The following is a 21,839-nucleotide window of genomic DNA, read 5'->3' on the forward strand; positions in this document are numbered from 1 at the left end:
CCTCCAAAGTGTGCGCCTCTTGTGTGGCCTCCATCACACGCTGTTTGTACGCTCGCCCTCTTCAAAGGCAGTCTCTATCTTACTCCTTTTGGCATCTCCCCTGTAGGACTGTTATACATAGTTCCCAAATCAGTCCTATAAATGAATTTTCAATTGACTGGGGCTCTGGCTGGAGGTAGGTGGAAGGGTGCCATGGGGATCATGGCAAAGGCAGCCTGGGGAAGTGGCAAGAATTCTGGTGCTTCCAAATTCCCGACAGTTGTTAACTTTCAGAATTCCCGAAGAAGGAATAGAATTTCCCGGGAATTCCCAAAATCGTAAATTATGCTATATCTTTCATAACACTTTATGAATTTTTAAATAAGAATGAGAGACAATAATAAGTTATTTTTTTGTGATAAAATTTTGGTTGTTTTGCTGTAAAAGAAAATTAAAAGATATAATTGTAAATGCATGGTTTATTATTATTAGCAACAATATACTGTGACAAGATTATATATTTTAACATGTAAAAATGATTTCTACCTGACAGATATTTTTTCTTTTTTTGATACAGATATTTGATAACATAAAATGTTAAAGGAAGAAAACATTAACACAAAATGAATGCTAAATAAAAATCATTTAATGATTTAAGGATAATACCACAAATATTAACTATTTAAAAGTTATTCTTTTTCGGGGGAGTAATTAGGTTATTATTTATTTATTTATTTATTTATTTATTTATTTATTTATTTATTTTAATGGGGGTACTGGAGATTGAACCCAGGACCTTGTGCATGCTAAGTAGGCACTCTACCACTGAGCTGTAGCCTTCCCCCCTTAAAAGTTATTCTTTAACTGAAATTAAAAATTTTTTATTTTAAAATTTCCAGACACTAAAATTCACCGTTTTTGGTGTGCAGTTCTGTGAGCTTTGGCAAATTCATAGTCATTAACCACTGCAATAATCCAGATAAAGAACTGTGCCGTCACCCCCTAAAAACGATGAAATTCCCTTGTGCTGCTCCTTTGTAGTCAGACCTCCCCATATCATTAACCCCGATCAGTTCTCTCTTCCTGTAGTTTTGCCTTTTCCAGAAGGTCATATAGATGGAATCACAAACTGCAGCCTTTTGAGTCTTTCATGCTTAGTGTAATATATTGAACTTCATCCATAGTTGTTGCATATATCAGTAGTGTCGGTATCATTTCTTTTTTAAGTGATGAAAACACTTTGCTTGTCCCAGTTTTGGTTTAGCTATTGCTTTTACTAATCAATATTGCTTTTACTAACTCAGATTTTAGATCAGTTTCTGATTTTGTGCCCTAGAATTCCACATACTCACATCTTTTCTTTGTATTTCTCCTATAGCTAATATCAAATGCTAGAAAATGCCAGTGAACATTATTGGGTGGTATTTTAATAACCTGACAGTTGGATTTCCTAACAAAGTTAACAGCACCAAACAGAATCACATGTCAAAGTGCCAATTTAAGGACTTACTTTGCTTCCAAACTTATTTCTTAGAATACCACTGGGAGGATTTGTGTATATTCTGTATATAAATATATTGATATATATTTGCAAGAATGACTCTGTTAGCAGAACAGGCCATGAACACGCACTTAGAACATGGCAGTGGCTTCAAACAAGACTTGATTAGAATTGTAACCACTTCTTTCTTGTGTACTCCTGTCCTGTTTCTCAGAGATGTTAGCTTTAACCTTCAACTCTGCATATTAGTCTCTTGCTCTTGATTTGACTTAAGCTAGTAGAATCCTTAGAACCAGTAATATCTCTAGCTTGATTGTTAAGCTTTAATTCTCACTAAGGATTATAATACCTTTCACCAGTTTCTTAGTTGATGTTTCTCAGGTTTGGTGGGGATTCAGTAAAACATAAATTTCCCAAAAAAAATGTTGGGAGGGGAGTCTTGCATAGAAATACTAGTCGAAAGATGTCACTAGATAGGACTTGATGAAAGCCAGGTGTTGTCAGGTTCCCTGGCAGGTAAGCTCCACAGGGCAGCTGCTCATCCATCACAGTATCTCTGGGACCCCGCTTGGCACCTGACCCAAGTTGGGGACTCCATGAAAGTTGCTGTCTGAACAAATGGGTTTCCAGCCGATGGCTGTTTGGAAGCAGTGTGTAAACATTGTTGGCTGGTGAAAATGATTTGGGTTGTAGAGACTTATGGAGGTTTGTGGAAGAAGAGCTTAGAAAACTCTATGAGATCCCTGTTGTGCCAAGCCTTGATACAGAGAAGCTTGGATTTTTACAGTTTGGACACTGGGGAGAGAACTGAACTTGGTACAACTGAGTCTTTGTTGGCTCAGAGCCATGGGATAAACTGAAAGCAGAATAGCCTTTTTCCTCTCTGTTTTTTATTTTAAAAAAGGTCAAAGCAACAGAAGAGTTGAAAGTACAGTGAACAGTTATTTCCTTCACCAAGGGTCACCAATTGTTAACAGTGTCACATTTGCTTAACATTATGTCATAGATGGACCATGTTTCATATTTTTCTGATTGTTTCCTTGCAGTTAGGTTTGGGTTAACATCTTTGAACCTATGGGAACCCACACAGGTGATGAGTACTTCCTGTTAATTCATGCCTGGAGGCATGATGATGCCTGTTAAATGTGATGCTGACCTCAGTCAGCTGGTAAACTTGGTGTCTATGAAGGCTACTTTTGTTTTAAGACAGAGAACTTTGGAACTTTTCACTGACGTTTGGGAATAGCTGACAGCCATTTTGGAAAAGAGACTCTCTGTCAGTTGTACCTGCTATTGGGAAACATCTTGGTGTGGTCAAACAAGCCTTGGGAACCAGGAAACCAGGATTTTGGACTGAGCTCTACAGCCGTCTCTCCAGGTGACTGTAGACAAGCTGTGTCCTCTCCCTGGGCTGAGCTCTTGTACATATAAAGAAATTGTTACTCAGAGAAGTGAAGCAGTTTGCCCAAGGCCAGTCAGCTAGTGAGTGGCAGAGCTGGGATTCAAACCCAGTTCTGTTTGAGCCAGAGCACTGCCCTTGCCCTAGTGCTGGTCCACCTCCTTTAAGGTGGCTGGTCATCCTTCAGGTGGCACCAGGCGCTGGTGCTCAGAAGCATGCAGACAACACCCCCCTCATAGGATCTGAGGTGCAAGGCAAGAGGGGGTTCCCCTCCCGCACGTGGCAGGCTGCTCTTTAGGAAGCCCGGGCGCCAGGGCAGGCTGGTAGGCAGGCTGCTGGGCACTCCTCAGCCATCCTTAGAATAAAGGCCGTGCGGGGTTACGGAGGTGAGCTGCTGGTGCAGGTCCAGCCCCGCCTGCCCAGACAGGGAAGTGCCAGCCACACATCCCTGGCCTTCACCCAGGTTAGGGTCGGTGCCCAGGATCCCCAGATAGGCCTGTGAAGCCCCAGGGTGGTCCAGGCAAATGGGGACAGGCACTGCCCCCATCTGCTTGGGTTCCTGGGGGGAGGGAGGGAAACAGGAAGTGTTAATCGGGGAAAGGTGTGCAGAGCCTGGCTCAGCAGGTCACCGTGGGTGGGGAGACACCGCCCACTTACTCTGGTTGCCCGAGCAAGGATTTGGGTGAAGGTTCTGGAGGAGGCAGCTGGAGAGGAGGGCCGCGGTGGTGACTCCAGGACCCCTCCTGCCGGCCTCATTCACAGTCAGTGGCTCCTGAGCAGCCGTGAGTAGTGTCTGTCCTCCTGCTTCCATTGTGTCCTTCCGGGGAGAAGTTGTTTTGAGGAAAACAGTGGCTCCGGCTCAATCCGGATGTGGTTTGTCAAAGCCATGTTTTCCTGTTGCTGTAGGGCTGAGGGGCCGGGAGAATCAGCCTGCCCAAGTTCCAGCCGCTTCTCCCTGCGCTGTTGGTCCTCAGAGGCCCCCAGGGAAGGGACTGAATTCAGGACCAGGGCCAAAGTGGCCTGACCAAAAGCAGGCTGTGCTATGTGGGCCCTGACGGGAATTCTCAGAGGTTCTGCCCCTGGGTTGTGGCCTCCTCGGGGCCCTGCCTCTTGGAGAGACCCCCAGGGCCCTGGCACCAGATGGGCATGGGCAGAGAGGAACCCCCCCCAGAGGGAAAGCAGTGTTTATACACAGTCCCCATCTGCACTGATTGTGACCCTCAGGGAACAGCAGCAGTACTTTGATTCTTTTGAGGAAGCCCATTCTAGCCTCCTGCCAGATGAGGCTGAAATCCTTGCTGGGAGCCTGACATGACCCGACGTGTGAGGCCTTCCGGTCTCTGAACGAATTCCCCAAGTGTTACTCAGTCACTCAGTGCTGGCATTTCTCCATCTCGTCCTGCACACCCCTCCTCCTGGCTCTTAGTCCTGAGGAGGGAGACTGCAGTTGTTTTTGACCGGCTTTCTCCCTGAGAGCTCTTGCAGGCTGTCATGCAGGTGTCAAATCCAGAAGCTGCTGTCAGGATGATAGAATTAGAAGGTGAGGGCATTGGCCAATTTTCTGACTCTCCAAGGTGCTTTGATGTTTAAAAAGTCTGTCCCTGAGATTTGAATATTCTTGGGTTTTCTTGTCCTTTCACTCCCTCAACTTTGGTTCTCCTTTTCCTCTTTGGCAGACTCTGCGCTTTCCAAATATTTGTTAACTAGGCCCTTATCTGGAACCCTAGAAAGCAACCATACAGTGTGCACTTGAAAAGGAAAGGAGAATAAAAAACAACACAGAAACTGTCTTTGATATCCACCACCAGATCAGGCGAGCTTCTCTCCCTGCTGTCAGTGTTCGCCCTTAGCTCCTGAGCTGGTTTCACTCACATGCCAGCAGGAAAGCAGGAAAGTTTTGAAGGAGACTCCTGGCTCTTCTACTCAGCTTCATTACAAAATACACTGATGCTTGTTTTAAAAACAGTTACAACTACCATCGTGTAAAAACTATTAATCTTGTACCATCTCACTCCTCCTTTCCTCTCATTCCTGACTGTTTTCCCTTCATAGCTGTATATGTTGTCGGGCAGGCATGTGTCAGCTCTGTGTCATAGTCAGATAAAAGGGGCATGAGGCAGACGTGCAGTTCAGCCACTCGCCGTGTCCTCCCAGCCATGTGTCCAGCTGTCCAGCCGTCCTGCGGGGGCACCACATCTGTGCCACCTGCAGGGTTGACAGAGAATTCCATGATGTGCATGTGCCAGAATGTTGTGTCTAGAGATAGACTTCTTCAGCTTTTCCTGCTTCATCTTGCTACTCTCTAAAATAATGATGTCTCATGTTTGTATCCTGCTTTTAAAACCTTTATTTTGCAAAAAAACAAAACTTTATTTTGCTTACTAAACACAGCACATATTCATTATAGGAAATTTAGAAAAATCAGATAAGCCATAAGAAGAAATAAAAATTACCCCAGGGGATAACCATCATTAGCATTTTGGCATATAAATTATATAATACAAATGTTTTTTGTATCTTGTATCTCGTCCCAGCCTAGCTGCCTTTATTAGGGAAGGCATGTGGATGAAAGTCCCATCTTCCCATCTTTCCCAGATGGGAAGACTGAGCCACAGAGAGGTCAGGAGGTTGCCCAGAGGTACATAGCATAGTGAAGACAGAGCTGGGAGTATCCTGTCATGCAGTCCAGCACTGATGCTCTCTCCACTGTATCCCACCACCTTCTCGTTTCCAGATAGAGAGGAGTCACACCAGGGTCTGGATTTCAGCAGGGCCTGGGCAGCTGCTAAAATTTGTTGAATTGTCTCATCCAAAGGTTAATAAACGCCTAGAAGAGAGCATCTCGTGACACTTGGCACCTCATTGACTTAGGAGAAAAGCAAGAAGGACCATGATTGCTCCTGAGATTTAAAGTGTTGCCCTTCCAGCACTTAGCATGCTTACTGGGTTTTCAGGAGCCACCGCCAGAGAGGACATGATAAACCAGCTAATGACAAACATTGCAGTACGGGAGAGGCTTCGCCTGGAGAAGATGGCTTTGGGGAGGAGGAAGGTGCAGGCCGAGAGGTCGGGCAGGACAGGACCAGGAATGGAAGTTAGTTGGAGGGAGGGTCTACTTGCCAGGATACGGGAGACTGTTTAGCAGGAGAGGGGTTCGGGAGTGGAAGCGAGAAGCAGTACTGTGGAGTGGGTGAGCCCTCCCACCCTGCAGGCCTTTTCTGGTTCCTGCCACCCCACCCTGGTCTGCTGTGTCCCTCTCCTGGGCCTCGGATCCTGCATTTCCCCTGCCTAGAACACCCTACCCCTCAGTGTGTGTAAACAAAAGTCATCTGCCCACTTCTTGATTTTATTTTCTTCTCTGAACCCTTAAGTGTTTTCTCTAATGAGCGAATTTTACTTTAAGATCATTTCTGGATGACCCAGCATTCCTCAGCCTTGACCCTTCCCTGAGGCCACCAGCAAGAGGCCATTTCCTCCTCCTGAGGACTCAGCCACCCTCCTCCCTTCCCCTGTTTGTGTACAGCCTTTCCCGTGGTGGGTACAGGTACTAGTCTTATCTTCCTCCTGGGCTGGAGTGTAAACACTTTAAAGCCTCTTGAGGATTTGTCACCACTTCCCCACCCCCGCCCTGAGAGGAGCTGAGGCCTGTGAGTCTGGAGCTTGGGCCTCCTTCCACTGGGTTCTATTCTCGGGGCCTGCTCCCTACAAGGATTTTAGAGTCAGAGGGGGTTGACACATGTCACACTCCCTCCCCCCAGGGAAAATTAAGCCAAGAAGAATGAACCACCTCCCCAAAGGTCACCTGGCAGAAAGAGCAAAAGAGCCAGCCCTGCCACAGCTGGGCCCCCTCAGCCAGCTGCTTCTGGACTCCAAGTTTTCCCCTCCACACCATTTCTGCCAATTGATCTAATCCTGATAAGCTCCTCTTTTGACTGGAATGGTCCGGAGAGCAGGCTTTGATGCCCCTGGAATACCGAAGCCCAGGCTGCGTGCTTCAGGCTGGGCTGGGAATGAAACTTTTTTCCAGTTGTAAAAAGTTACTCATTTATTCAGCAAGATTTAAGTTTCTGTTTGCCAGTCACTCCTCCCTAAGATTTGAGGGTCAGTGTGATTCTAACAGATGAATATCTCTGCCCTCTGGAGTTTATATCCTTTTGGGGAGAGACAAACAGTAAACAAATGAGTTTTTAAAAAATACACGTACATGTGCATAGGTACATAATATACGTGTGTGTTCACACATATGTACTCATATCCCAGATAGCAGTAAGAGCCACGGAGAAAACTGAAGCAGGAAAGCAACATGGAAGTACTGAAGGGTGGGCCGGGGTGGTTTTAAATAGGGTGATCAGGTTGTGACATGTGAACAAAGCCCTGAGGAGGTGAGGCAGCAAGCCGTTTTCAACTGAAGGGAACAGCTACAAAGGCCCTGAGGCAAGATAGCCTGCTGTGTTCGAGAGCTCCTCTCACTGGGTGGATTAAATAAGGTTATGTACCTGAAGGCCCTTGGTGAACTTTAAAGGGCTGACCGATGTCCAGGAGGGTGCAGAGCCCTCCTTCCACTCTGATCTCTTCTCTGGGCACATTCTCAGGAGTTCACTGAGGCCAGCTTTTCCTTTTAATTCAGCTTAGCTCCATTCCACAGGGCTGAGGGGCTGATTCTCCGTGGAACTGGAAGAATTCTAGAATGTGAGGGGTGGAGTGGCCTCCTGGCTGGCTTTTCTCTGGTTCACATGCTCTCTGAACAAAATCAGCCCCCAGTCCACTCCTGGGAGTTGGCCTCTGGTGACTTGCTGAGGTGAGTCCATTCCAAGGCTACACAGGCATCTTGTTCCCCAAGGGGAGTAGGGTGATCTGAATTGACAAATGAGGATCCGAGCGCACTGTGGAGTTGCTGGTGTGGAAAACCAGGGCACTGGGTCAGTATGGGATTAATGATTGATAGAGAAGTTTGGGAGGGAATCAGCCAGCCCCTTCTGCTGTGGCCTCTCTCACTGCTGATCCTGCAGGCACTTGCCAGGGAGATGCAGCCTCTTCCCTTTATCCAGAGGCTGCTGTTCCTCATCCCCCTGCTGGGAAGGAAGGAGGAAATGACTGCAGCTGGGTCATCTGAGGGGGGTGAGAGACGGGGAGTAGAGAAGCGTTCGGGCCCATCTGTCTGAAAGAAGCACCGGCCCAGAGCAGGGAACACCCTGTCAGTTCTCTCTTCTCACCCAGCTGATTGTACTCAGGGAATTGGGAAATTCTGGGTTTGGGTCCCTGGAATTCCAGTAGGCCAGGACAGTTCTAGACCTGGAATACCACCTTTCTCCAGGTAATCCCCTAAGACGGTCCAGCAGTGAAGATACAGCAGCAGCCACAGCCTCTGTTGGGCGTTTACTGTATACTCTGTACTGTTAAGCATTTACTGTGTGGTTATTTCACCCTCATGACATCTGCTCAGGGTAGGTGGTAGTATCCCAGTTTTAGGGCTGAGAAACTGAGAGGTTGGTGTCTCCCCCGAGTCACAGAGAGGGAGGACCAGAGCTGGGGTTTGAACCCAAGCCTGACACAGAAGCCTGTGAAACGAACTTCCATGGGGCACTGCGTCTCAAGGGCAGCAGTAAATGAAAACTGGTAAACACTGGCACACGTTACAGCCGAACACAGTGTGACTGAGGTTAGTGTTTTTGGTTTGTTTATTCACTCAACAAGTGTACATTGAGCAACCATTAAATGCCAGCCACTGTACCAGGTACTGGGGACCTACCTCAGCAACCAAGATGCTCCCCACACCAGTCAAATGAGAATCTCTGAGGATGAGCCCAGACATCCATGCTTTTTAAAAGCCTCCAGTGATTGCAGTATAGCCAAGTTTGCAAGCCTAGAGTTGGATGAGAGAGGGTGGAGTCTCAAGTGACTCCCACCATCAGGCTTTGACAAGTGGGTAGATGGGCATTTGGGTCACTAAAATTGGGATTACCAGAGGAAAGGAAGGGCAGGTTTAGGGCAGGGCAGGATGGTGGGCTCCGCTGGGTAGGTTGAGTTTGGGCTTGGATGTGGGACATCCAAGATAAGATCCCACAGATGATTGAATTTCCCTAAAGCAGATCTTTTCTGCTGTTAATCTTCCAGGCCTGCACCACCACAGGGCAGAGTCCAGTCACACTCCCTGCACCAGGGCATTTGAAGTGCACGTGCCTGGATAAAACCCATTTTCCCAGCCATCTTTCCAAATCCTCTTTCCTACAGCATCCCACTCCCCAGCCCACAGGACCCCTCACTGTTCCTCAGCGTGCGCCTCAAGGTCTTTTCCATGCTCTTTCCCCAAGAGACTTTCCGCGTCATCGTCTTGGTCACAATCCACCCCACTCTCAGTGTCTCTCTCCTGTTCCCCTCCAGGAGGACTCTGTCCCACAGCACCTCATAATCTAACCCCCTCTGACTGTGGCATCTTCGGACAATGTTTTACTTGCTGAGAACTGGAACTGCCTCCTCATGGGTGATGTAGACATGGGAGTTACCACCCAGCAACCCAGATTCCAGGACAGAGTGCATTTCCCCTGGCCTGATAGCTCTCCCATTGAAGGTCTAGTTGCAGATCTGCTGTCATCTGTGAGGCTCACATAGCAGGGGCTCATTTCTTTTTTCCACACCAAACACAGGAAGGATAGGACCCACTCCCTTCAAGATTGGTGGCTTAGGAGAGCCGTAATTTTGGGGCCTGAGTGCTGGTAGGGACGGAATGGGGTTTGGGAGGTGTGACGCATATCAGGATCTCCAGGGGGACCAAAGAGTTTGAAAAAGCCCCTCAAGTCATTCTGATGTGGCTCCTGGAGGCTCAGGAGGCTCAAAGAGCAGGATGCAGGGAAAGTGGCACAGTGGTGTGTCACCCCATCTGCCTAAAAGAGACAGCTCCGAACTCCACAGACCTGCTGTGAGAGCCTGTGATGAAGGATGAGGTTTCCTGCTCTGCAGGACCCCGAGCAGTGGAGCGCCCCTCTGTGGTCCCTGCAGATGATAGCCCTCAATCGTGCCTCACTCCTGTCACCCTCTCACCCTCTCTGCTGCCTCCCCAACCTCTTCCTGTCTTCCTCTTTGCCCAGGTTGACAGGAACTGCCCTGTAGAGGTCCATCTGCGTTCAGACCCAGATGATGCCAGAGCTATGACCGGGCCTGCAGGCGTGGCTCCGAGGGGAAATCAGCCATGGAGCAGCCACCGGAGGAAGCCCCTGAGGTCCGGGAAGAGGAGGAGAAAAAGGAAGTGGCAGAGGCAGAAGGAGCCCCAGAGCTCAATGGGGGACCAGAGCACTCACTCCCTTCCAGCAGCTGCACAGGTGAGGAGGGGCAGGCAGGGGACAGAGGCAGAGGGGGCACAGACGGGGTGAGGAGACTGGGAATCTAGCCTTGGCAACAGCACCACCATGGTGGTGCAGATGGGGGTGCAGAGGAGCAGGCTGGTTAAGGACTGGACCAGACAGTCTGGGGTCACACCCCTGCCCTGTTGCTCATCAGCTGGCAGATCTTGAGCAAGTTGTACCCCTTCTTCCTGTAAAACAGACGGGGATTATAGGGCATGTGCACAGGGGCTTTGGTGAGAACTAAATGAGTTGGCATTTGTGATGCGTGTCGTCATCATCATTATTCCACCACTGCTGCCACCAGGGATCGGGACAAGTCTGCATTAACAACACACGAAAGATCACCTCTACCTGAGATTTTTATGATTAGTCAGAACACACAACTCAGTTGATTCGGTACTGATTACATGCATCATCACACTGCATTGTAATTAGGCATAAATGCTAAGCTGTTAGTGAGAATGACTGGAATTAATAATACTTCGTGCAACCAGACAGTTTTCAGCTTCTCTTGTCTCACTTGTTCCCCCTTATCTACGATCAGCAACCATGTGGATGTTTCTCTCTGGTTCCTTGTACTGTTCTGTCATCAGCATCAGCATCATGTTACGTCCACCATCAAGGGCACCCAGAATCCACCTCTCAGCCCCTGGCTCTCCCTGCTGCCGCCCCTTCCCTACTCCCCGTCCCTGCTCCCCATCCCATCTCCCCAGCTTCTCTCTCGCTCCCTCCACCAAGTACCAGCACATTCGGCTGATCCTTGCTCTCTTCTCTCAGAGGGTACTTAGGATCATTAGAGGATGTGCTGCCAGGAGGGGGCATCGTGATCTTGCTGCTGATTTCACCTGAAGGAAATCCTGGCCACAAGTGGGCCTGCTCCACAGAGAGGAGCTCTGGACCCCTGTGTCTGTGTGGGGAGAAGGAGGTGAACGGGGTCAAGGAGGTGGACAGGGCAGGGGCTGCTGCGGTAGGACAGGCTCCGCATGAGCCTGCAGCTAAGAGAGGCCTGAATCCTTGAGCCACGCTGCTTTGGATCTGCATGGTAAGGTCCTGGGGTTTTGCAGAGGTTCTTCCTCTTCGGGGCATACAGTGGGGTAGGGCGAGGGGAGGGCCATCACCCAGACCCTTTTATCCCACCCAGACACCCAGGAATGACCAAAGTAGACTTGGTATGATTACAGGGCCCAAGGGAAGGTACCCCCATCCCCCAGGGTAACCTGTTTTTTTATTCCCTGTTGGTTGGTTGATGGCTGGGGTGGCTTTGCAAACCCAGCCTTTATCAGAAGAGAGGAGTGACTGACCAGCAGCTATCCATCACTGAGTGCTAACATCACACACTTAAGACAGGTGAGGAGGGTTAGGAAGCAGAGGGCAGACACTGGGGGCTAAGAATGAGCAAGAGATGTCACTAAGGACACCAAGGGAGAGTGAAAAGGGAAGAGAGCGCCACGAGGTTTGTGGCCTCACTGCCTGCCCTGGTTCACCCCGTCCCCACATCTGGGCCCAGGCACACAGAAGGCACCTACAGTGGAATGTCCTGTCCTGGGCTTTCCTACACACCTCCTCGTGGGGACCATATCCCCCGGTGATACTGCTGTTCACATGCAGCCCAGAGTGTGGTGCCTGGGTGCTCAGGTAGGGCAGAGTGGGCATGGTGATGGCATCTCGGGAGCCTCGTTGGTAGGATTTAGATTAGCACACATGGAGTTATCTGGGGTAGAATTTGCCCAGCCAGTTTCCCAGTGCTGTGTATGATGTGGTGTTTACTAGATTCTGTTTATCAATAAATCAATGAATTGGCAGTAGAGAGCCCTCCTTATTTAGCAATTGAAACAGGAGAGAGGTATTTAACGTGATCACTGTGTGATAGCCATAGTGTATAAAAAGTTCCCACAAATTCCACAAGACAGGCCACCCAGCAGAAAAATAGAAGCAGGAGATTCATGGTAGGACAAATACAGATGGTCAGAAGACATGAAATATTTTTTAGTTTACTCAACAATCAGAGGGGCAATCTTCAGGTGAGACGTCATTTAGCCTGTCAGTTTGGCAGAGAGGACTGTGTTGGCCAAAAGGTGAGGACATGGTCCTCCAGCCCGTGAGGGTGGACGGGCCTCTTGGCAGTGCAGGCCAGTACATTCTAGCGTGCATTCCTTTGGCCCTGCAGTTCCTCTCTTTGGAGTGCATCCAGTGTAAACACTCGCTCAGCGTGCACACAGATTTCCACACTTATTTACTGCAGCACTCCTCATAATAGCAAAAAATGGGGAAGCACCCATCTGTGGGAATTGGTCATGTAAACAGTGGTAGAGCCATGTGGTGGAATGCTCTGCGGTCATGAAAAATGTTAAGGCAGGTCTGTATATACTGACAGGAAATAAATTCCTGACAGCTTGGGGATGCCATTGTGTAAAAATCCTTGTGTACCATAGAAGGCACTAGAAGGGTATCCACAAAGGACCAGTGGGGCTAACTCAGAGGAGTAGGATCAAGGGTGGAAAGGATGGTGGTAAGATGCTATGTGCAGGCCCTTATGTGTTTTTCTCAATAAGCCAGCAGTATGACATGACTTAAAAAGCAGATGTATTGCTCTTCTTTCAAAGGCTAAGATAAATTAGTTGTTGGTATTACTTCCTTTTTTTAAAAAAAAAAAAAAAGGCTGGCAGGTGAGGGGCCCTCTTGTGTTGAGGATCACACAAACCAGGGCAAGAATCCCAGATGTGCCACTAGGTGCTGTGGCCCTCGCCAGTGCCTTCACCGCTCCAATCTCAGTCCCTTCGCCTTTTGAGGCTGCATCCTGCCCCTCAAGGGCCAGCTGGGTAAGGAGTAAATGGTGGCATCTGACACACCTGTGTCAGCACTTGCTGGTTCCTGTCCCACCCCGTGCGGCTGTGACTTTGGCCTCTGGATCCCCTTCAGGGACCCATGAGGATGAAGCACAGTTTCAAGCCCTGAAACAGCAGGAAGTCTGCACAATTTGCTTCCCCTCTGACCCTCAAGAGGTTCTACACTGACTCTGTGTGGAGCGCAACACCTGCTAAGCCTCTCCCCACCCCCAGGAAGGCGGGCGGACAGGCCTCGCCATTAGCACTCAGCAGTGAGGAAACTTACATGCCTGGGTCCCCCGGCTGGACAGCTAGAGCAGGTGCTCACGCCCGACTCCTGCACTACTCTCCCCTCCTCCTCTAGTGATGGATGTCCCAACTGCACCCAAGAAAGAGGTCGGGGGTCTTAGCTCAGGGCTGAGGAAGATAAAGTATCCTTCCTCCTGCCCTTGGACCTCCTCTCACTCAGCAAGCACTTGGTGGGTATTCAGGCAGGGGCTACCATTCAGTGAAGGGCAAGGCTGAGGGCCTGCCCCGAGGAGCTCCCCGTCCAGGTGATGAACAGGACAATAGAAGTAAGGAGACTGGTAACCTAGCCCCAGGGTTCCGCAGAATTGGCCCTGAATTCAGAAGCTATTTACCTATGGGGCTCTGCCAGCAGAGTAAATAGCCAGGGCTGTTGCCTCCTGGCCACCCTCACAGCTATGACAACAGCATACCTCCTGCGATGGAGACTAGAAATTCAGGAGAATTCTCTACCACAGGTGAATGATGTAAATGAGGTCAATAGTGTCTGTTTGCTGAACTTGTAATCAAAGATGCTGCAGCTGATATTTCACTCTCTGGGTGGTGCGGCCAGTGTTTATGCTTAGTCCAAATATTCGAATAATGGTATCATGTTATCCTCAGCAGTGATGTGTCTATGGTTTATCATAATCAGAAATTATTGATTAGGAATAATGAATATGCACACACACACACGGGAAGTTGTGAAGTGCAGTGGGTAAGACCTCAGCCCTAGGGGTTGGATGGTTCTAAGTTAAAATTCTCACTCTGCCACTGAATTTGTTAGTGTTTCTAGAAGAACAACCAGTGTTGGGGGAGGGGAGGGGAATATGTGTGTAGAGGGAGGGAGAGTTATTGTAAGGAATTGGCTCACACAGCTGTAAGGGCTGGCAACTCGAAATTCTGCAAACAGACCAAGAGATGGGAGACCTGGGGAGGCTGATGAAGTAGCTCGAGTCCAAAGGCAGTCCGGAGGCAGAAGTACTTCTTCTTGGGGGAGGCCTTGGCCTTATTTTGAGGCCTTTATTTTAAGGCCTTCAACTGACTGGCTGGGGCCTACTCACGTTACGGAAAGTAATGATTTAGAAGTTAATCACCTCTAAGAAATACCTTCATGGTAACATGTAAACTGGTGTTTGACCAAAAACTGGATGCCATGGGTACATGACCTGGCCAAGTTGACAGAAAATGAACCATCAGAGCCACTGTCAGCATGTTACTTAACTTTCTGAGCCTCAGTTTCCCAACTTATAAAATGGGGGGTAAGAAAATGAGCTTGAAGGGTTGTTTTGCATGTCACATGAGATGCATGGTGTAAAGCGTCAGGAGAGTGCCTGGCACACAGTAGGCATGCACTAAAGAAGAGGTGCTACTGGTTCAAATACAGGCTTTGCAGGGAAGTTGGGTTTAGGGGCAAGTCCCAGGTCCCACCTGTTAGACAGGTGACTTTGGACAGATTCCTTAATTTCCTCGAGCCCTAGTTTCCTCATCTCTCGGTGGTAGCAGTTACTGTCTTCCAAGGTGGTTTGAAATGATACTAACATGATCTGCACTTAGTAGGGGCCTAATAAACTCCTTCTTTCCTCTTCTCCTCCCAGTAGTGGTAGAGATAGGCCTTCAGGAGATGTTTGGGAGGTCCGGCAGGCGGTGGGGTGGGGTGGCTAGGATGGCAGTTCAGAGTAAGCTTCACGGCCCAGATGATGGCCATCAGGTGAGCAGGGGCATCTCCTGAGAGCAGAGAAGGGGCTGAGTGAGAGGACTGGGCTGGGCTGGCCTCACATGGCAAGCCCAGGTTCTCTCCCACCCAGCATGCCTGAGGGTCCCAAGGCAGGAACTCCCAGTAAGGGGGAGGGCCTCTTGAAAGCCCAGTCTCCTGCTGGAAGGTCATGAAGGGCTGTGACTTTCAGAAGCTGGCCCCTTGAATCAGGAGCATTCTGCCATCATTACCTTTGGGTAGGATGTGACAGTGATTTGAGGATAAACCTTTAAGCCAGGTGGTCAACCAAGAAGAAAAAGAACCTTTATCTTCGGAAAATTCACCCCCAGGTGACAGGAATACCCTAGTACACATGTGCCTCACAACAAAACCTACCCCTGTGGGATGCATTAACATCGCCCACCCCAGCCCTGCCTTCCTTTGCCTATGTGTCAGTCTTTTGTGTTCTCTTATTCCTCTCAAATGGGTAAGGGTGCCCTTGTCTTATTACCCTGCTGCCAGCAGGCCTGCCTGACTGCTCTCAGGTTTGCCTGTTCACCACCTGGGGGCAGGACACCCACTGGGCTCCCACACTGCCCTGGGCTTGTTTCCCCAAGCCCCATTTGCAGCTCTTCCTGCCTGGGGCCCCTCTGGGACACTCACCTTGGGCCTTTTTTTTTTTTTTTTTACAATCTAGAGCTTGGTGGTCTGTGGGGCTCAGGCATCATGGCTTCTTCTAGGGTTCTCCGTGGTCCTCACACTCTTGAGCAAGGGCCAGCGGCAGGCCAGGAGAAGTAAGAGGAGGATAGGCCTTGTTCCAGAGCTCTCCAGGCCTCATAAGCGGAGGACTCCCACCCCTACCTTGGGTGTCTGTGAAGCTGTGGGGGAAGAGAAACAAACAGCCAGAAGAAGGAAGAGGCATGGGCCCTGTGTGGGGCGCACAGTGTGGGAACTGCAGCTTTCTAAGCATAATGAGCCTCACCCTAACTTATGCTGATATTTACACAGCACTTCCAGCTTCCAGGAACTTTTTCTGTCAGCTCCTTTACTCCTCACTGTGACTCTCAGCACATGCTCTTGTCATCTCAATTTACAGAGGGGGACACAGGCCCGGGGAGCAGAGCTGGGTTTTCAGCCTAGGACAACAACTTGAACCCGGGCCACGTGGCTGGGTTTTCAACCTAGGACACCAACTTGAACCTGGGCCATCGGGCAGTCTATTCTCAGCCCAATACTGTCTGCTTCTGAGCACCTGGAAGCCAGCTTGAGGGTCATTCAGAGCCCTGACCTTTGAGCCCAGAGAGAGGAGCAGTCACCTTCCCTGACGTCACTCCCCGTGATGGCTCCTGGGCAGTCCTGCACCGCGCTGCGTGGCCCATGGCCGGCCTCGCTGCTCACTACCTTGTGTTGTAGTTTTCTCACCTCTTTCTTACCTCAGCTGGTTGAGGGCAGCATCCAGGTTCTGCTCTGCACACAGCAGGTGCTCATCAAATGTCTTCTGAATGAAGGGAGAGGGTGTCAGTGCCACATGCAGTGCCAACAGTAGCCAAGTGATCAGACACCTGCCAGGCCTCCAGGACCACGATTGTGGACGAGGAAGGCACCACCAAGAGGTGGGAACAATCTGAGGTGGTTGATCACTGTGGATAAGACTCGGAGGAGGTGACCACTGAGATCCAAAGGGGACGTGAGTAGAGATGTGCTGAGTCTGGCAGGGGAGGCAGAGGTGCAAACCACAAAAACAACATGCTTACGAGAAGTGCAAGAAAGCTAACATGCACACAGACCACACAGATGGGGGAGGAAGTGCCGGAAACCCTCCCTGCCCAGGTCTCTACAGAGCGTTTTTGCCTGCTCTCTGATTTCTCCTGGCAGCTGGTAATGGGAGTCCTGTGGCTCCTATGATAATGCCTCCAGGAGTGGCAGGTTGTGTGCTGCCCCTGCAGCCAGTTGGCCGTGAAGCCAGGCTGCCCAGGTTGCTTGAGGGCCATGTAGTCCAGAGTCGTGGAGTACCTGCTCCATGTCCAGCAGTGGCGCTCTGGTGGCAGAGGTGCCTCATGGCTCTTGTGTTTTGGTGGAGGGTGCCCAACACTGAGTAAACAGAGTCAGGTCATAACAAAGGCTGTTCAGAAGACCAAAGCAGCTTTGCCCCCCAGGCTGCTGGCTCCTCACAGCATGGACCTAAGAGATGGAGGGAGTCCACTCTGCCCTGTCCATGGACTGAGGAGGGTGGTTAACACCCCTTGGAATGACTGAAGCTTGGGAGCTAAGGCTCTGGGACAGGACAGGCTGTTTGTTTCAGGAACCAGGGACTCACGACATCCCTATGCTCCCCAGCCCTGGAGAGTAATAGGCTGGTGGGTCCTCTGCTGTGGTCTGGTGCTTGTGCGCCCCTTGCTGTGGGCTGGGTGGGGTCTTCCTAGAGGCTTTCCTGCTGTCATTCCTCGGACCCTAGGCGGCCCTACGGGGGCGAGTGGGAGGGTATAGGGGGAATGGAGGATGCTGTGGTCTTGGGGGGGAGTTACTCCATGGGAGAGAATCAAGATCTTGTGCGGGGTGACTGTATTGTAGAGAGGTTGGAAGGCAGGCCTGGAAAACTCTTAAGTCTGGGCTCGTTCCTGTGGCTTGGGTCTCCTTAAGGCACCATCCTGCCCTGAGCCACTGATCTGGTCTGGAGATTTGGCCCCTGCCCCTGAGGAGGTTGCTCAGTCATCATGGAAGAAGGAGGAGAATGTCAGGCCAGCCTGGCTGTGGCAGGATGGGCGGTGTAGGGGTTCATCAGCGGGAACTGGGCTGGGAGGCCGGAGACTGGGGCTCACAGCACGTCCCCTTTCCCAGGGAAGGGTTCGTTTCTGAGTGTCCAAAGAAGAGATTTAGAAGAGACTCCTAGGCATTCTTACTGAGTCATCTGACAGCACAAATACCTGAAGTCACTGCCATGGCTACCTGCTTTCCTTGCTGGCACTCTCAACACCTGGTTCAGACATCTGCATTTATTTAAGAAAAAAAAACCAAAAACTTGAGACTCAGTCTGCTGGCCAGTCAGCATGACTGAGACTTCCGATCTTTCTACTCGAGCAAGAAGTTTTGTGGGAATGAATTTGAGCTTCTTGAGAGATCTTTTACAGTATCTCTGGAGTCCATGCAGAAATCAGTTTCCGGGGGTGGGGAAGGTGAGCTCTGCAGAGGTCTGCACTTCTCCAGTCTCCAAAATACATTTCACACCATCCCCCGCAGGCCCACACAGTAGAGCCTCTTAAGCCAGGAGAGCCACTTCCTAAGGAGAGCCTGCCTGCTCCTTCCCTCTTGTTCCCCTCCTCCCAAAACATAGCCACCCCCCTCACCACACCTTCTCCCCAACAGTGAGTTCAGCCCATGAAGTCTCTGACTTACCCCAGATAATGAGCTACATTTCTGAAACACCTGCTGTGTGTCCATTTGGGGGAAACGCTTTGGACACTTGCCCTCCCAGAGAAGCTGTCATTAGCCCCACATTCTGGATGAAGATGCTGAGCCTCTGAGCCAAGACTCTGTGATTCAGAAGTTCTTTGCGCCATTGTGCTGCCCTGTGGGCTCTGCTCACCTTCCCTGGCCCACAGGCCCAGCGGAACATGAAGCTACCCTTGTGTTGTGTCTGCAGACCTCTCCCGGAGCTGCTCCCCCCCCTCACTGCTGGACCAGCTGCAGATGGGCTGTGACGAGGCCTCGTGTGGCAGCCTCAACATGGAGTGCCGCGTGTGCGGGGACAAGGCATCAGGCTTCCACTACGGTGTGCACGCATGCGAGGGGTGCAAGGTACGGCCAGGGGAGAGGGTGGCTGCCTGTTCGGGCTGTGATCACATGGTTAGTTGACCTGCCAGAAAGACTTTTCCTGCTGCTGGGCAGGGCCCTGACCATTCCCACTGTGGAATTCCTGCCGGGGAGGCAGCCAGGCTCTTGGGCCCATTCCAGGCTTAGCGCTGGCCCCTGCTGGAGACAAAGGCTTCCCTCCCCAGCCCTGACCTGCTGGGCACTGGAGGTCTGACCCAGTCATTCACCTGGGCTCTCTGGGTTCCTGGCACCCACCGGGGACCTGACAGAAGAAAACAGGCAGATCAGAATGAGGGTCTTGGGCTGAGCCATCTTCCAGAGGTCAGGATTTCCTGTGCCTTGAAGCCTTTTCTCATATTATTCGTTAAACGACTACCTAGAAAAGATGCAGAACCAGATACATTTATGAATAAATCAAGTTAACTACAATACAGTTTTATGTTACCAAAGAAGCACTTACAGTAAATATGGTATATTATTTTAATTATTTCAAAAGCTTTAGAGTTTACTTTCTTTCTCCCTCTTCCCTCCAAAACCAGTTTCCCCCATTACTTCCAGTTTGCAGGAATTTTACATTTTATGCATAATCAGGCCCCCTGGTGCAACCCAGTGGGCAGAGCAGGATTCTTAACCTCTCCCCCTCCCTTGTGGCTTTTCTCTTCCTCATCTGTTCGCACCTGGCAGGGCTTCTTCCGTCGGACGATCCGCATGAAGCTGGAATACGAGAAGTGTGAGCGGATCTGCAAGATCCAGAAGAAGAACCGCAACAAGTGCCAGTACTGCCGCTTCCAGAAATGCCTGGCGCTGGGCATGTCACACAACGGTGAGAGCACGGGTCCCATGCTGCTGAAGACAGGTTCCAGGGCGCCCGGGAAGGGGGGCCCTCAGCAGTGCCCAGCACACAGTAAGCACACATGTCTCTGTTGACCTTGCTGATCTCACAGCCAACACTGGCTGGCATGGGGTCTGCCTCCCCAGACTGCCGGGACCCGCTGTGCTTCCCCGGCTGGCGGCAGTCATCACCTATCTGTGCCTGAAACTCACCCTCTCTGGCCCAGAAGGGAACTGGGAATTGAACCCAACTCCAACACTGTTGGAAACCCCACTCCCAGAACCTCCATTCTGTCTTGGATGACCTGACACAGCATGAAAAGCCACTGCCAAGGCCGAGGATCCCCTCAGCCCTTCTTGGTTGTTGAGGAGCCAGTAAGTGATCAGAACCTGCTCTGCCCTGGGCTCTCGGCCTCCTGCAGAGTCTTGTCTTCAGACTTAAAGAGGCAGGTTTTGCATGGTCCACCTGCCCCCTCTTTGCCTCTCTGGGTCAGGCCTCCAGCGGACAGGGAAGAGCCTCTTGTTCAGTTTTCTCCACCCACAGGTACTTGTCTGGCATCTTAGAGGGCGGCAGGTCTGGGGTTTGATCCCATTAGTCTGTATCTGCCAGGGCCCCATCCCTTGGGTGGGGAGAGGGGGTTTCCTAGGAGATCTCAGGGCTGACTGAATTCTTCTCACTTTTTCTCTGAAAGAAGCCAGATTCATATTCTATACATTACAGTTTCTGAGTGCTTACTGTGTGAATACTCTACTCAGTTGTTCTGACAATCTAGTGAGATTTAAGTATTAGCCCCATTTTTCTCACAAAAAGAGAAAATGAGATAGCCTGCCTAAGGTCACATGGCTAGGAAGCTTCTGAGCTGGAACTTACAGCACAGACCTCTGACACCAAAGTCAGTCTTTCTGCCCACCACGCCGCACCACCTTCCAGCCAGACTGGCTCAGTCACTCCGTGAGTTACAGTCCTGTGTGCCGGGTGCTGTGAACAAGACAGAGAGAAGCGCTGCCCCCTGGAGCTTACATTCTGGAGGGGTTCCCCGGTATTCCAACTTGCTGGCTCTAGAGCTTCTGAAGGCCCTGTGCTCAAAAACTGTCTTTGTCTTTGGCCTGTGTACCTGTGGAGAGACGAGGAGGTTAGAGATGCTGGCCTCTGCCTAGGCTCCTCCGTGATGGCCCCTTTTCCATGCAGCCATCCGCTTTGGCCGGATGCCAGAGGCTGAGAAGAGGAAGCTGGTGGCAGGGCTGACGGCGAATGAGGGGAGTCAGCACAACCCCCAGGTGGCTGACCTGAAGGCCTTCTCCAAGCACATCTACAATGCCTACCTGAAAAACTTCAACATGACCAAAAAGAAGGCCCGCGGCATCCTCACCGGCAAGGCCAGCCACACGGCGGTGAGTGTCACTGCTCAGCTTGGCAGCATCCTGGGCTCGGGGCCCTGCCTGGCTCCTGGGAGAACCAGGCCTCTTCCTTCCCCGCACTTCGTGGTACAGGCAGGGGGTATGGGTAACACATGGGCGGGGGTCTCCCGAGGCCTGGCCTCTAACAGGGCCTGGTTTTCAGCCCTTTGTGATCCACGACATCGAGACATTGTGGCAGGCGGAGAAGGGCCTGGTATGGAAGCAGCTGGTGAATGGTCTGCCCCCCTACAAGGAGATCAGCGTGCATGTCTTCTACCGCTGCCAGTGTACCACGGTGGAGACCGTGCGTGAGCTCACAGAGTTCGCCAAGAGCATCCCCAGCTTCAGCAACCTCTTCCTCAACGACCAGGTGACCCTGCTCAAGTATGGTGTGCATGAGGCCATCTTCGCCATGCTGGCCTCTATTGTCAATAAGGACGGGCTGCTGGTGGCCAACGGCACTGGCTTTGTCACCCGTGAGTTCCTGCGCAGCCTCCGAAAGCCCTTCAGTGACATCATCGAGCCCAAGTTCGAATTTGCTGTCAAGTTCAATGCCCTGGAACTTGATGACAGTGACCTGGCTCTCTTCATCGCGGCCATCATTCTGTGTGGAGGTAAGTGAGGGTGGGGCAGTGGGCCAGCTCCACACCGTCAGCCCTCCTGGGGGCTGACTCCTGAGGTTGGACCCTCACTGCAGGGCTCCGAGCCTAAACCAGGCAGCATAGGGAAGTGTCTGTGTGATGGTGGCTGTGGAGCATGTAAGGCAGTAACTGTG

The 21,839-nt window shown here is 50.8% G+C and overlaps 1 protein-coding gene across 5 annotated transcripts in view; it reads left to right on the top strand.

Moving 5' to 3' along the window:
* PPARD (peroxisome proliferator activated receptor delta) overlaps positions 1–21,839 on the top strand; it is a 63,646-nt gene that overhangs the window by 38,965 nt on the left and 2,842 nt on the right. For 4 of the 5 annotated variants that reach the window (XM_010949031.3, XM_045512206.2, XM_045512205.2 and 1 more), the window contains 5 exons: positions 9,965–10,195; positions 18,666–18,820; positions 19,520–19,658; positions 20,856–21,058; positions 21,228–21,678. In XM_010949031.3, coding sequence (XP_010947333.2) covers positions 10,066–10,195; positions 18,666–18,820; positions 19,520–19,658; positions 20,856–21,058; positions 21,228–21,678 — 1,078 coding nt within the window. In that variant the 5' untranslated portion in view covers positions 9,965–10,065. Of the gene's footprint in view, positions 1–3,520; positions 3,662–9,964; positions 10,196–18,665; positions 18,821–19,519; positions 19,659–20,855; positions 21,059–21,227; positions 21,679–21,839 lie in introns of those variants that run through there. The other variant, XM_010949033.3, reaches the window with a different exon arrangement.

This window comes from Camelus bactrianus, chromosome 20 (assembly GCF_048773025.1).
Source record: "Camelus bactrianus isolate YW-2024 breed Bactrian camel chromosome 20, ASM4877302v1, whole genome shotgun sequence".
NCBI lineage: Eukaryota > Metazoa > Chordata > Mammalia > Artiodactyla > Camelidae > Camelus > Camelus bactrianus.